Source organism: Diadema setosum, chromosome 19 (genome assembly GCF_964275005.1).
Source record: "Diadema setosum chromosome 19, eeDiaSeto1, whole genome shotgun sequence".
Taxonomy (NCBI): domain Eukaryota; kingdom Metazoa; phylum Echinodermata; class Echinoidea; order Diadematoida; family Diadematidae; genus Diadema; species Diadema setosum.
Genome location: NC_092703.1, coordinates 23,926,265 through 23,943,040, shown reverse-complemented (window position 1 = coordinate 23,943,040; position 16,776 = coordinate 23,926,265). Strand labels below are relative to the sequence as shown.

Sequence of the window (16,776 nt, the reverse complement as noted above, 5' to 3'; positions counted from 1 at the left end):
GCCTTGGTAGGGGGGAAAAAAGGGAGTAAAAAAAATATATATATATCACCCCTACATGACACATGATGCTTCCACAACTGAACAGTCTGCAATTTTCCTCATCTTTCTTCATGGCAGCATGATATTGGTGGTGATGCTTCATCTAAATGTGTTGCGACAGCTAAACTCTCTTTTTCTTTTTCTTTTCTGAGAAAGAGCACAGATGTAATGCACGAGCATTTCAAACTGTAATCAAAACAGCCTCTTTAATAAAAGTTCTTTTCTTTATCCTCACCTGATTCCTTTAATGGATGATACATTGAAGAGCCATTCGCTGATTTCCTGCCAAAAGATAGATCAGAAAGTGTTCAAGGACTTGTCCAGTATGATCTCGTACATTGGCCACATTGAAGGTCATTGATTAAAATGATTTTTTTTTTTTACATGCCATATTGTATCTGATTCGAGCCAAGGGTAGGCCCATGTATGACCGACAGAGCTTATACTCTTTCCAGACTGAGAAATGAATGTGCGGTGTACAAACATGCTCTCAATAGCAACACACATCCTAAAGGAACACTCTACAATCTGTACCACACAAAAGACAGTCAAGCTTTCACATCAGATGGCTCAGAGTGGGCATACAAGGCTTATGAGTACAATGCATGTGAACGCCACATGCGTTGCCAAAAAAAAAAAAAAAAAATATATATATATATATATATATATATATATATATATAGAAGTATTGCAACAAGTTCACTCGGTTGACATCAGGTTCATCCGTATTTTATTGCTACTCGGAGTTTCATGCCACCTTCATTTAGGGGCAATCATCAGGCAATGATTAAATACATCCCAGAAATGCATTTGGATTGAATTAACGCATTTTTAGCGCGTGATACCAAAACAAAAACAAAACAAAACAAACTATACGCGCCTGGACCATAGGGACCAGTGTGCACTTAATCATATCCATTATTACGTATATCGGGCAATGATTAAACCGTTGGACAATGCATCGACATCATAAGCTTGTGCGCTATGACCGTAGTTACCAGCGCATACTGGTAACTATGATGTCGATGCATTGTCCAACGGTTTAATCATTGCCCGATATACGTAATAATGGATATCAGTGTGCACTGGTCCCTATGGTCCAGGCGCGTATAGTTTGTTTTGTTTTGTTTTTGTTTTGGTATCACGCGCTAAAAATGCGTTAATTCAATCCAAATGCATTTCTGGGATGTATTTAATCATTGCCTGATGATTGCCCCTAAATGAAGGTGGCATGAAACTCCGAGTAGCAATAAAATACGGATGAACCTGATGTCAACCGAGTGAACTTGTTGCAATACTTCTGTCTAAAGCTCTTCCTTTGAGGATATCGAGCACTCTTCATAGAAGGATAGAATCATCAAGTGTATATATATCTATATATATAGTGTATATATATATATATATATATATATATATATATATATATATATATATATATATATAATAAATTATTTCAAGATTTCCAAGGGTATCCATAGGATGACTGAAAATGATTTATGGTTTTGACATAATTTCAATGAACAGCACATCATGACATTGCCCCTTATCTATGATACTTCATGCACTCACAGAGGCGTCAACAAATCACATAGCATTAAGCAAAGATGTTTGACAGCAAGTGTATTAGTGGTACAATCCAAAGTACACAACAGATTCTGTTGTCAACCTTAAAAGCCATACAAGAATTTCTGTAACTTCATTGACTTTCATGTCTGATGAAAGACAAACTCTATTTCTTCTCATCCTCTTACAAGTGACACTAGACAACTAAAGTGAAAGTAAATGTCCCAACATAGATTAGTTCTTTCCTCAGTTATATCTCTGAGCATACATGCACAATGTATATCTCTAAATATTGAGAGCTGTGGACATATCTCCACCAACCAATCCTTACCCTTACGGTTTACATAAAAACAAGGACACCTGCTTTCCTAATCTCTATCAATGGTGGCAAGCAGCTAATCTTTTAATCTTGTCATCACCATAATCTCTCATAGTCACTCTTCTTTTAATAAAAAAACAAAAGGCAGATGTTATATCAGACTGGGCCTAGACCTGAGAGTTACATAGAACCATGACACCTACCCTACAATCCTTTTCAATGGCTACGTGCCAGAGGCGGACGGACTGTTCGATCTCGTCGTCGCCATCGTTGATGGTGATGTAGCTTGGCTTGTAGACTTTGCTTGGCTCCTGGACCAGTACCTATTTGTAAAGAATGAAACCACATGGAAAAAAAAAACACAAAACAAAACAATAAGACAAAACAATACTAAAGCACTGCAATATAGCATCGCATTGCTGAAATTAATGCAGTTACTATGGCCATTTAAAGGAAATGAACAAAAAAAGAAAAGAAAAAAAACTGTAAGCATTTTGATTGTTGCCATGGTCACTGCAAATAATTCCATCTTACAAATACTGAAATTAGCTCATGATCCAACAGTAGTCAGCTTTTAGACAGAAATAGGCAAAGAACGGCTAGTCAGGATCTGTAAACCAAGTACTAATACCTTTGCTTTCAGTCATGGTGAGCTCAAACTTTCAAGTCCAGTTAGTCTGGAAACCTTTGTGAATCAAAAGAATGAGTCTGCAGGTACAGCTATAACATTACTTGTGGAAAGTTTTGAGCATGAAATCTGAGTCATTGTGCTTCATTCTCATTTCTCAAGAAAACTCCTCCATCTGTGGCCCTCACTCACCGGAAAGCGGACGTCGGTGACCGACTCTTTCGTGGCCTCGACGAAGAAGTCCAGCCAGAAGTTGAAGAGCTGCTGATCGATGGTAGGGTCCTCATCGGAAGTTGGACGCACCCGGCAGATCATCTGGATGTTGCCCAGGGTGGACTTGAGGTACCTTGGGGGAAAAACAGCAAGAAAATCTAGATGTTTATTATGTCTATCACAGGGGGGCAAAGCTTTGTCTGATTCAATGATTTAATTTTATGTGCATTACTAGCTGCTTAGCTGGGAGCTAGCAAATTTCTCTCTGCATGGCCTCAGTATGGTTGTACAATCCTTTTAACTACTGTCAAGTGTAAAATATTTCATAAAACAAATAATGAATTTCTACCACAATTGACAGTTTCATCTGCTGTAGAGTAAATGTCAGCTCTGCATTCAAAGATTGCTCCATGGAATACAATTTTGTGACAAGGACGGAAAGAGAGGTTTGTTGTTTTCCCATCATGCAGGGAAGTACTGACAAAATTATTGTCTTGACAGTGAAGCCATTTTTAGTGTAGTCCCACCAATTCATGTCTGAGTATGCACTCTATTTCCATCCAAGAGAGATGGGGATCATTATTACTTCATTAAGTTAATCATCACAAGACAAAAGATTGGGAAGTGATATCCCAGGTGAATAATGGTCTAATCATCGAACCAAATGACTTTTGAACAACAAGGACAACATAGGACGGAAAATTGGTCATCATCTCTCACCAGATGGGCGGCTTCAGCTTGAACATGCATTCAGCAGCCTGCGAAGCCTTGCTGAAGTCGCCGGCCAGCACACTTATCTCGAAGAAGGTGGCCACATCCCAGTAGTCCTCCAATGAGGCCAGGCTGCCTTTCTTGCCCAACAGGTTGTTCAGCGTCATACCTGATGGGACAAACACAAACAAAAAAACACACAAATGAACAGAGAGACACCAACAAACCACAAATTAAATGTTTACAACACAACATCAACTGATTCAATAATACTGCTATTAACCACTGAGAAAGTGATTAACAGAGTAGTTTTTGTACAGTTTTGCTCTCCTTTGCTTGCCCGAAAGGTTGTTCAGCATCATACACTGTACCTGATGGAACAAACACAAAAAAGCAAACAAATAAACAAAGAGAAACTAAGTAACCAAACATTCAATGTTGTGAGTGATACCACTAACCACCCAAAAGTGATACCAGGATGACTTAAATTTTTGCTTTACTTTACTTGACCAGTACAGTTGTAGGTTGTTCAGCATCATGCCTGATGGAACAAAAACAAACACACAAACAAACGGACAAACATACAAAGAGAGAGGAGTTAATGATCAAATGATCCAATTGATCACGACACCCTTTGATTTAGTGATACTGCTGACCACCTGAGAAATGAAAATGTGAATAACTGTAAACTATAACTGCTTGCCAAGCAGATTTTTTGTTTTAGCATCACCATACCTGATGAGACAAAAACAAACAAATGAAAGGAGCAATAGTTGCTCATCACACCACTACTATTCTAACTCAAAACCAGTTGACTCACTGATACGACCGATCATCCAAGATATTAAAATATGAATCAGTGTAAACTATATTCTGTCTGCCCAGCAGATGTCATGCATGCTGGGATAAAGATAAACAAATCAACAAAAACAAATGAACAATGAGACCCCAGCTGACCGGATGATCACTGTCTACAATCCAACACCATATCTGATTCAGGAAAACTGTTATCAACTAAGAAGTAATGCTATAAATAACTTTCTTGGTAAACTTTTATCTTTACTTTGCTTGCTCGCCACAATGTTCAGCGTCACGCCTTGATTGCACAAAGAGGAAACACACACAAATAAATAAATGCACATAGCTGTCAGCGAGCAACCAAACACTATTTTTTTTTTTCAAATCAACATCGACTGATTTGGTAATATGGCTAAATAACCTGTACATGACAGACTTCAACCACTCATACTAACTTTTCTTCTATACAGCATAGCATTATGTATGATGAAATAATGAAAAGAAATACACAAAATCAACAAACACTGACACTGTCAATCACCACGCTAAGTGTTTAAATTCAACACCATAGCATTGTGTGTAATGCAAAGACCCTCATCAATCCAGTCATACTGGTAATCACATCAGGAACAATAAGACTAAAAGACCATCGCAAATACTTTCTTTACAACGCGAATGTAACTGCGTGCCCAGAAGGTTGTTCACCATCATGCCAAGTTTTCACTCAATCTGTTACACTGCTACTGAAATCATAAATGAAAGGCTGTAGATCACTTGTATAAATTTTTTCAACCCCTCTAAGTATTGCTGAGTCCAAACAAAGGGTGAATCAAAAAAAAAAAAAAAAAAAAAAAAAAAAAGATCACTGATGAAGATTTACACTTGTGAACAGAAATGACATTTGGGTTATACACAAAAATCTGAAATCAAATACTGATACTGTTATGACAAGAAGTACCAGCTCATAAAGTTCAATTAATTCTGCCATTCCTGTTTTCTTACAATGACAATGAACACAACTTAGTGACAGACAATATTTCAATACTGATGATTTTAGAGATGGAATAGTTCTATCATTTTCAAGATAATTAAAACCAGTTATTTGAAGAAAAACAAAATTCCACGCATGATGTACATGTACGTATGATATGGCAAATGTGTCATGTTTACAGAATGTGAATACTCAACGTAAACTCAATGATCCCTTTTGCAGAATGACTGAATTTTAAATAGAAAACATGTTCATTTCCCTAGCCTTTGGTAAAGATATCACATGAGGACAAATACAAAAAGCATGATGTCACTTTGTTGAGTCTTCTCCGAGAAAATAATGCCACAAGAGAGATCTTTGCCAAATATTTACACATCTTCTCAAAACTCTTGAGGCACTCTTGTGGACACTGCTTGCCAGCAAATAACAGGGAAGTGGCATCTGATGGAAACATGCAGAGTGCCTAATGAGAGAAAGTACAGTATATGTACCTATTTTCTGCAACTCTGGGCACTTGGTGAACTCCTGACCCGAGAGAACCAAGAGGGTGGCCAGGTTGATGCCTGCATACTCGTTGGGCTGCACCTCAAAGCCCTTTCTGTACCTACAGGCAAAAAAAAAACAGAAACGGGCATACAAATGTAAAGCTTGCAACTGAGCGACACAGTGCCTTTCATCGACATACATAAGGACTGATTATTCAGTGTGTTAGTCGTAGACATGTTAAAAATCATGAGCATGAATACTAAAGGAAAGGATAAGATCCAGCACTAGCTGTTAGGCTGAAGCTTGGTTGTCTAGCAGATACACACTCACCAGTGGATAGCATGGTCCCTACTCTCAGCATCCAAATAGTTGGATTCGGTGTAGATGTCCTTGTAAATCCTGCCGCACAGACAAAACATGTCCGGAACCTGATTTTCCTCACTTTCCAGACCCTGCCATGGACATAAGAAATCATAGTGTCTGATGGAGAAGAGCTACTTTCTAGTTTGCATTGTACCACAGGAATCTGGGTACAGTGCACATGCTCTAGCAACATTCAAAGACCTCAAAATCTGTTATTTCTTGAGTTACAAATCTTCATGTGACAGAATATTTTTTGACAAAGATAGCATTTGAAAATTTTTGTCCGAGATAAGACTAAAATGAAGAGTAAGTTTGTATGTATTTAACATTTTGCATTGGCACTATAAACAGGATCTCATTTCATGTTAAATCAGGACTAACCTAAACTATAACTATAAATGCAGTATCATTATCATCACAATCATAATCATTATGATTAGATTTGCACCTTACTTTACATCACACAGAGTGATGTGAAGTAGGGTGGACACATATTTTTCTCATAGTGTTCCCATACAGAACAATGGCACAGTATGATGGCAACGTTCAAATCCAATAAGCACACAGATATCAAATCCAAAGTATTGAGTTTGAAGAAAGAATTTCACAGAGAAGAATGGCTGTATTACCTTTGTGATGACAGTTACAGCTTTTTCTCTGTCACCAGGCTTTTTCCTCCTGCAAGATTTATGAGATGATAAGGGAAAATGAAAATGGTCTCAGAATACATTTATTACAATGTTTCAAAATTATGAAGTATCACACTTGTGAAAACCACGCATACTAGGCGTATTCATTGACACTGGATGACAGCAAGTTCTGCATTTTAAAAATACGCACAATTTTAAAACTATAAAAACAAAAGAGTGATGAAATAATCGACTGCAACATTTGAAACAAGAATGTAATGTACTTGTGGTCAACACAGACATCAATTACATGAGAAAATGAAATACGACAAAATTCTTGATATGGTTCCAAATTTAATTTCCATTACTCTACGGATGTCTTGGCATACTAGGAAATACCACCATATGACTGGACCTATGGCTTTTGCAAAGAGTTTACAAAATGAGGGGGAGGAGGGCTTTAACGGGAACTTTACTTTGTGATTATGACGCTACAAGTATTCTGCAAAGAGCAGAGTCTCACAAGCTTTCGATTCTGATGCAGACCAAATGGTGAAAGGGTATGCACAGTTCTCTCAAGGGCAATATTTTAAAATCATTTGTTTCTGATGCTAAAAAAAAAGAAGAAAAAAAATGGTAACAGGTTCCAAACTAACCTGTTTAGGGCAAAGGCGTAGAGATGCAAGATGGCGGGCTTGTCAGTCACATGATCATTGGGAAGCTGTTTGATGTCTTCTACTAGTGACACCATGGCATTGTAATCCTGTCAAGGGCAGAATAAAGAGTACAGGAGATCATTTCAGTATGGTGTATCAAATCAAAATACAGATTTGACCAAAATGCGTAACTCCACATTACAGCGTACAGATTGTATTTCCAACTTGGGTTTCATGCTCAGAGTAAAATCACATAGCACAGATGAATAGGTTTTATTAACGCGTTGAAGACTAGTCACAAATATACTCAGGCAGGCATCTATGGGAAATGCATTTGTACCAAAATCAGTTGTCCTCAATGGGTTAAGATAGGCCCTAAAATAAGAAAATCATTGAATTTAAAAGTTTCTGATGCTTCTTTGGAATAGTGTATCAAAACAATACTGATTTGATTAAAGTATAATTCCACACTCTTTTCAAGTTAGCTTTACTGCAAAGTGTAAAATCAGATGAACACAATAGAAGAGGTTTCATTAAAAATGGACTCGAAATAAGTAAGGTATTGAATTTTAAAACCTCACATGTTTTCAAAAATCAGTGATGATTAGCCACAACCACATATTGAAACTGGCAAAGGTGTTGATGTCTTCACCTCACTTAGTAATCCACTGAATTGGACACTTCACCAATTTCCTTTGTACACATGAAGAACCTCATCCAAAGGACCTCATTTCAGCGGTAAACCCTACCAATCATGTTTCACATTAATATAAAATACTGTGGCAGGCACCAACTACATGTATGTTTTCAACATGGTATCCAAAGCTACACATCCCTACCCATTACTTTACAAGCTGTGCATTACATTGTAGGCAACCTATCAATAAAAAAAAGTATGTTTGTATAGTGCTTATCTGAAGCTTCGAGTTTATTACGTGTTCGGGCTTTTATGCCACGCAAAACAAATTGACAGAGTTAATATTTGCCTCTATCAAAAGGGAAAAAAATGCATTCTTTGCACGAGGCAGTGTAACATACATTATGTATTTGTGCAGTGGATGTACTGATGGAGATGTCATTGATGAAAACTGTCTGGCAAAGTACACTAATAACTGTGTACAACCTCACATTCCCTTTTATGCAAATATCATAAATGATAACGAGATGCAGTGTAAACACCAGAACAGAGCAAAGACGGAAATATGTAACTCTTGGCAATCTTGGGCTGTATACCATTGAACACATACACAAACAGACACACAAATACAATGTACAATATCATACATGAACTTACACAATTCCTCATATACATGAATAAACAAACAAATTGAAACCAAAACTATGCAAAGCAGAGGAAGGAATTAGTTTTAGTTTCACAAACTCTGTAAAAGTAAAGACAACAAAGGCGAATAAGGATGTTGTTTCTGGTGCCCTGGGATCAGAGATAGACTGTGAAAATCATATCTTTTACCTGAATTTCCCTGTATGAGAGAAGAAACTGGTGCACGATGTCCCCACTCAGTAATAGCTGCTCATCCATCCTGGATTTGAGGTTGCCAAGTTCCTGTAAAAAAAAAAACAGCCATGACATAACGGTATGAAAACCCCATTTATCAAAATTGACTTTCCACAATAGACAATGGCCAAAGCACACAAATGTATGTGCATGTTAAATTTCATGTGCAAGAGAACCTTTAGGTGTTTCAGTAGCATTTGTGGTTCAACATGTGTGCGGACCTGAAATTGTCTGTTTGGGTAGAGAAGAATATGGAATTTAATAATGTAATTTAATGAGAGAAAACATTAAGAAATTCTTAGATTCTCATTTTCTCTCACCTTCCTAATCATCTCAATACTCTTTACTGCTCAAACAGATCTTTTCAGGAGAAATGTACAGGTGCACATGACATTCATGTCAGGATCAATATCAATATATTTGTGTGTGGTAAAATTTGCGAATAGCACCCGACTCAAGAAATTTGCGAAAATCAAGTACTGCAAAATACATGGCATACACAGAACTCACCTTTTCTAGCTTCTCTCCCTTCAGTTTCATACGAGCTTTACGAATGTCATTCAGCAGGACTTCTCTGGCATTGCTCCTGAAAAAGAATCAAATCGGTGACAAAATGTGAATATTTCCGTCTGTACACCAAGACAGCATTCAAGCTTTCATTTCTATTGTTCTTAAATCAAAGGCATTGCCTTTGTTTCCACATTAGATATCTACATACTGCTAATATGATATATTGTGGCAATAGTCAGGGCTTGGTTGCAATCACGTAATTGCAAGTTGGAACATCTGAAGTACGTTGAACCTGTACATGAGGATATAAATTTGATTTCTGTGCTATACTGTACACACTGACATTTGTAAGTGCAAATATTTTCAGGAATGGCAGTTGATTAGACATTTTCTTGAGTTGTAAATCTCATGCTTTGTGTTCTTCTGAGCATCATTAAAATTGAAATAAGACATAACACAAGCATTTCGAAGAACTCTGACTTCTCAAAACAAACAGTCCTTCCAACAAGCTCAAACCATGGACCTCAAAACTGAAGTGTCCACAATCTCATCCACAGGTCTAACACAGCGCAAGTCTGATTCCGCATCATCTTGCTGGTGACACAACATTTGCTCCTGCGGCAATTGCTCTGCTCTTATTTTCTCCAATGACCTAGGGTTGGGGTTGTGATGGGGCTTTGGGTTTAGTTTGATGTGAAGATTAGGATTAGGGTTAGGGTTAGTGGGTAGGTTTTATGTTTGGCTTAGCATGCAGATATTTAGTGACAGCAATTGTCGCAGGAGCAAGTGTCATGGAATGCATCCAGGCCAGCTCACCTGTTGCTGATGTGGACTTCGTCAATGGTCTCTTTCAGCCGGTCAGTGAGGGAGGGGCAGAGTTTGGCCATGGCTTCGTCATTCTCCCTATCCGCCGCCTTGCCGGCTCTGAAGACACATGCCATGTCGCAGACGTAGCAGTGATTCTTACTGTCCAGCTTGTACGGGATGAATGTGTATCCTGATCCATGGCAAGATTGCTGGGGGAGGGGAAGGGGAGAGGGAGATTGGAAGGGAGTAAATGAGAAGACAGAAGGGGTTGAAAAAATTCTGTAAGAATAAATGTCTACCCGAATCAATAAATGAATAAATAAACAGATCAATCAGTTCATAAATTTATACATCAATACATTTATGCATGCACATATACTCTCATTTATGTGTTCTCAAATACATACATGGTACATACCAATACAGTACACATATGCATGTAAATATACAGTGTAACCATACATACAATGTATGTACATGCATGGTAAACACACACATACATACACCAATGGATACATACACAAGTTATACATCTGGCTTATGGCATATCAAATGCATCAACCAATCTAAGATGTTTTAGATTTTGTATTTCTTACTGAAATATCAGACATTGCTGTGTTGTAACATATGACATAGACAAGAGATTTAGATTAAAGATTTCCAGCTAGGTTTCTCTTGTTTTTCATTACTGGATATGACTGGTTTGATTCCTAAGTCACTGTACATGACATACCAACATTTCATATGAATGCAATGAAACAAGTATATCAACCTGTAATGAACAACAATTGCAAATCACTGAAGTCTAAAATCATTATCATTCTTTCATTTGTTTTTTTCAGTCCAAATCATTAACAGTATAATTTTCAGATTGCATGATGACTGCTATCATAAATACCAGATTTATGTTTACATACATATTACAACAACAAAAACCTAGAGGGCATTATATAGATACATGTCTTCTATAAGTGTTGATATTTTCACACGACTAATTTTTAGCACTGAGTGACTCAAAAACACATTTGCGGTTCCTTGAATTGCACTGCGCAATTGCTTTATGCTCATATGTTTTCATCCATTTACAGAAAGTCTTGTTGCCTGATCCATTCAAATGGAAAGCCTGCACAGAAATATGAGTACTGCACACACACATACAGAGACACACACACACACTTGCACTAGGGAGGCACCATTGACAAAACCCAGGATTCAGGATTCAACCTGTATAAAACGTGGCTCCCCCCCCCCCCCAAAAAAAAAAGAAGATATTTTTATTGGTTCTACAATTCGCGCTAGCCAGAAGAAGTGCAAAATGTGCAAAAATTGTGCATTTACAGTAGATAAGAAGGAAAGGTGCTTACTGCCAGTGACCCTGAAATGTCGGGATCAACAGAGTCGTTGAATAGGACAATGTTCTTCTCTTTGCCGAAGCTTTCCCGCACCCCCATGTGGTAGAAGAGGGTCCTCTGCTGGACCATGACGGAGACGTCGACGACCACCACGTCGGCGGCATAGAAGCGGTCGAGGACTCCCGTCTCGCCGAAATCAAGCTTCTCAAAGTTTACCTACGTGTTTGTGATGAGCACACAAAATATTGCATCACGTAACACAAAAAAATGAAATATACATGTATATATATCTGGTATCAGGGCTGCACACTAACTCATTTTTCTACTGGTCCAACCTGTCTGTTGGACCAGTAAGTACCCAAGATAAAAATGAATATATCAAAAAAGAAGTATAGGAAATTAGTCTGCATTATAAAGAACAGAATATTATGAATTCTGTACCCCATATGTCAAAGTGATTTCAAAAGTTACCATTAAAAGTGACTGAATTATATTTGAGCACAATATACAAAGCACAAGGTACAACAACAGTCTTTGATTGGTGCATAAAATATGTGACAATACAGAACAATACAAATATAAAGGTAATGGCTATGGTTGTCATTTAACAAGCAAAAAAAAAAAAAAAAAGACACACACTCAGACAATTTCTTGAGCTCTTCACATTCCTGTATCATGTGACACAATTTTACAGCATGTCAATACAAAAGCTACATTGTATTGAGCAAACATGGTCAAACAGCAGATGTGCACTTTTAATAGGGCTGAGGGAAAACTGAACAAAGCGTCAAGTTTTACGTCTCCTACCTTGAAGAGTGTCACATTCTTGACCTGATGGCATGCTGCCTTCAGACACTCCTCTGCATTCTGAGTGCCCAGGCTCGGGTCACTGAACACGTAAGCGATGCGGAGCTGAGAGGTACCGAGGGTGGACATGTTGCCAACTGTGGATAAAATGGGTATAACATGAAATGTAATCATACAGATGTGCAGTTTGTACACACAAATGTCCATCTACTGTGTACATATAAAGAAATAGGCACCCTGCTGCAAACAGAGTTGATTACCGTACTCTATAGACATAAATCAATAAACACAAATTTAATGGCTCTAGTCACAAAATATTTGGCAAAATATGGATAAGACTGCACTGTGAAAAAATAGGCCTTGAAGTTACTGGAAAATACTAACTGCTTTATCAAAAGAGTGGTGTTTTGAAGATCAAGTTTTGTTTTGTTTTTTCCATACTCCTTTTTTTTTTGGGGGGGGGGGGGGCAAAGTTCAATTCTAATGAATTTATATTGTAACTGTATTGAGGAACTGTTTTGGCCAAATGGATAAGACAACAGACTTTCAATAACAATATTCCTGTTTCAATTGCCCTGGCTGCAGCAATTTTGTCCCCAGGCAAGGCACTTCATTCTCATTGCTATTAGTTTAATATTTGGATGTTTATAATCCTGAGATCGAGTGCTTGCTTACTGTGTTTCCAAATAAAGCAAACCATCGATCATTTCAAATTCAAAATTGCAACAGTCTAAGCAAAGTTGCACATTTTCTCCACACATTGTCTTCTGAGGAGGTTTACATTACGTCCGAGGGAATTTCTGGAACAAGCCCTGTCTGCATGCAGAACATTTCTGGAAGGAACTTTCCAGAAATAGACTGGGAAATGGAGTCATGTAGCAAAGGACTAAATCATCCTGCAAATAAATTTCTAGAAGCCACAAGGGACGCATTCCTTTGTAAATACAGCATCAACACCAACCAACTAGACATCGCACTGGTCAGCAGTCGAATACACTAGACCTCGTGTTCACAAATGAGGAGGACGTGATATCAAGCATTCAAACAACAGCAGGAATAGGTAAAAGTGACCACTGCACTCTCATTTTTTACATCAGAGGAAAAGAAATCATTAGGATAGATAACCCTGTAAAGTATCTGTATTCTAAGGCAGACTACGACAGAATGATAGAGAAACTGAGTGATATTGACTGGAAAGGAGAATTTTCTTCCAGAACAATGGACAATGCTTGGAATTTCTTTAAAGATAAGGTGTTAGCGATTTTCGACAGATACACCCCCAAAAAAGATGTTAGAAAAGGACAATATAGGAAACCGTGGATGGATACAGCCACACTAGCAAGTGTCAAGAAGAAACACCAGCTTTATAGACGATGGCAACGGACAAGGACAGAAGAGGACTGGAGAATATACGCTCAAGCAAGAAATCAAGCAAAATGGACCTGTAAGAAGGCAGTGAAAAGACTAGAGAAAAACATAGCTTCTGGAGTCAAGCAGGATCCAAAAGCCTTCTGGTCTTATGTGAAGACTAAAACCACAGCCCAAGAAAGTATTGCCAGTCTCATTAAGCCAGATGGAACTACCACAGAAACAGACATGGAGAAATCTCAGGTGTTGCAAGACTTTTTCATACATTGTAAGTGTTTTCACATATGAAGACATGCAGAAAATGCCGGCACCTCTAGAAATCAACTTTGAATCAGCACTGACAAACTTTGATATCTCACCAACAGATGTTTTTGAGCTGCTAAAGAATCTGAAGCCAAACAAGTCTCAAGGACCAGATGGACTACATCCACGTTTCTTTCAGAAGTTAGCAGGTGTCCTTGATGTACCACTTGCGCTCCTGTTCAAGATGAGTCTAGAAAAGGGTGAACTGCCTCCTGATTGGAAGTCAGCTAATGTTACCCCAATCTTCAAAAAGGGGAACAAACAGGAGAGCAAGAACTATAGACCAGTGAGCCTTACATGCATTATATGCAAGATTTTGGAGTGTATGGTGAGAAAACAAATAATGGAACATACAATGTATGTTAACAAATGAGATGCTGTCTGTACATCAACATGGATTTATTGCTGGTCGTTCCTGCACCACTCATTTGTTGGAAGTACTTAATGACTGGACACATGTACGGGAAGATGGAGGTAATATTGATGCCATTTACATGGACTTCATGAAAGCATTTGATTCTGTACCGCATCTCCGATTATTGCAGAAAGTTGAATCCTTTGGTATCCATGAACAGGCTCTGAGGTGGATCAGAGCATTTCTAGTTGGAAGAAGACAACGAGTAGTAGTAAATGGTCAGCAGTCGGAATGGTCATCAGTACACAGTGGAATTCCGCAGGGAAGCGTACTCGGGCCGCTGTTGTTCCTGATCTATATTAGTGACCTTCCCAATACTATTGAGTCTGGAATCAAGCTTTCTGCAGATGACACTAAACTTTATGCTAGAAGCGACACCTTGGAAGATTCCCAGAAATTGCAACTTGATCTGAATAAGATGCAGAAATGGGCAGAGGAATGGCAGCTTAGATTTCATCCTGACAAGTGCACTGTGTTGAAGATAGGCAGGTCACCCTCAAGTCATGAATATTGCAAGAAAAGTGGCAACAAAACAGTAACCCTGAAAGAATCTGAAGTGGAAAGAGTGATTCTAAGCTCTCCTTCAAAGATCACATCTCCCAGGCTGTGTCCAAGTCCAACAAACTACTAGGGGTAATACAAAGAGCTTTCATAAACATTGATGAGGACACCTTCAAACTTTTGTACAGAGGACTTGTGAGGCCTGTCTTAGAGTATCGTCAAGCAGCATGGTCACCGTACAGGATTGGTGAACAGAGGAGACTTGAAGATGTCCAGCGTAGGGCCACAAAGATGGTACCAAGTTTGAAGGACATACCCTACAAAAGCCGGTTAAGACGCCTCAAATTACCAACGCTTATCCATCGCAGAAGGAGAGGTGATATGATCGATGTTTCCCAGTATCTCCATGGCTTATATAACACTGACACTGACCTGCTACATCTTAACAATGAAGACAGAACATGTGGTCACACTCTGAAACTAAAGAAGACATTCGCTCACATTGATGTTAGAAAATTCTTCTTCTCAAATAGAGTGGTGGAATCATGGAATAAGCTACCAAAAGAGGTAGTCAGTGCCCCATCTGTGAACTCCTTCAAAAACAGACTAGACAACTACAACTGGAAAAAAAATGCCATCTGTATATGACCCCGAAAGATACTAACAGATGTCTTGAATCCTCTCTCTCCACACACACACCTTGCCATAGAAATTGAAAGATTGATTCAAATGACCACCAATCGATCGATGAACAGGCCTAGACCTACTAGCATTGATGGATTAAAGTAAAGTAAAGTAAAGAAGCAGCATGTTAATCAGAAGCTTTCATGCACATCATGTCACTCTCAGTCTACCAGGAGAGATGTTTTCAAAACCTACTTAGTACATACCAGGTTCAATGTATGCAGCATCCACATGAAGTGCCTAAGGCCTAATAATGGTATATAGCATTGAATTACATTATGTAAGGTTACCCAGCCACAGGCCACATCTGTCACAGAGATTTCAGTTTCAATGATAAACATGATAAAAATGTTTCATTTCATATCAAATAATTATCAACATCGCACGCTCTTCATGATACTGCAAATGGATTGCAAGTGACTGAAACAGTCCACACATGTGCGCAGCTTTTGCTGATTTTGTGAATCTAGAAAGTTTTTCACTGGATAATCAGTGATCTCTAACACTGTTAGACTCTAGATTAAGATAGCTGGTCAGAAAGGCACTGCCCACTGCACTGTAGCACTGAGAAAAGGCCAGATTAGCGAAAGCCGATTGAGCTTCTTATTTTGATCTCCCCTGCCCGAGGGCGAGGCTGATGAAAAAGTCTTTCAACAATCTTACACTAGTGCAAGTGTAGCATGTACATGTATCTTGCTGGGAACCATTTTGATAGATCTAGCATTATTGCCATTAGGTTCTACACTAAATCTAGATTCTAATTTGTTACACCAGACTTTTTTTGCTACTGCCATTCAAGTCCATCATAACACGATATGCCATAGATGGGACTGGGCGACGAACGACATTAGGCGTTACACCATCGCATCGGAAGCGGCCGCGGTCGGCCTTCAAGAACGGTATCGGTCACAATCAATGACTTCACTATGATACCAGAAATTTTAAATCTTACTCAGTTTTCATGTAATCCTCTCCGTTCAAGCACTAAGAGGCTAAACATTGTGGAATTACGGTCATCAACACTGGTTTCGATGTCAGCAGTGCACCTGCGTCAGTTTCCAGCTTTCCAGAGTCACCCTGAAAAATAAACACACGCCCTCATGCGTAAAACCGCAAT

General features: G+C 38.5%; 1 protein-coding gene across 1 annotated transcript in view; it reads right to left on the bottom strand.

The window, feature by feature from the left end:
- Positions 1–12,517, bottom strand: part of LOC140242359 (mitogen-activated protein kinase kinase kinase 5-like) — a 36,568-nt gene extending 24,051 nt beyond the window's left edge. The window contains exons 1-13 of the mRNA XM_072322095.1: positions 12,389–12,517; positions 11,594–11,797; positions 10,239–10,438; positions 9,423–9,498; positions 8,868–8,960; positions 7,397–7,503; positions 6,741–6,789; positions 6,079–6,200; positions 5,754–5,866; positions 3,483–3,642; positions 2,742–2,895; positions 2,125–2,244; positions 275–321 (exon numbers count right to left, since the gene is read on the bottom strand). Of these exons, the coding sequence (XP_072178196.1) occupies positions 275–321; positions 2,125–2,244; positions 2,742–2,895; positions 3,483–3,642; positions 5,754–5,866; positions 6,079–6,200; positions 6,741–6,789; positions 7,397–7,503; positions 8,868–8,960; positions 9,423–9,498; positions 10,239–10,438; positions 11,594–11,797; positions 12,389–12,517 (1,574 nt within the window). The remainder of the gene's footprint in view (positions 1–274; positions 322–2,124; positions 2,245–2,741; positions 2,896–3,482; positions 3,643–5,753; positions 5,867–6,078; positions 6,201–6,740; positions 6,790–7,396; positions 7,504–8,867; positions 8,961–9,422; positions 9,499–10,238; positions 10,439–11,593; positions 11,798–12,388) is intronic.
- Positions 12,518–16,776: the final 4,259 nt, after the last annotated feature.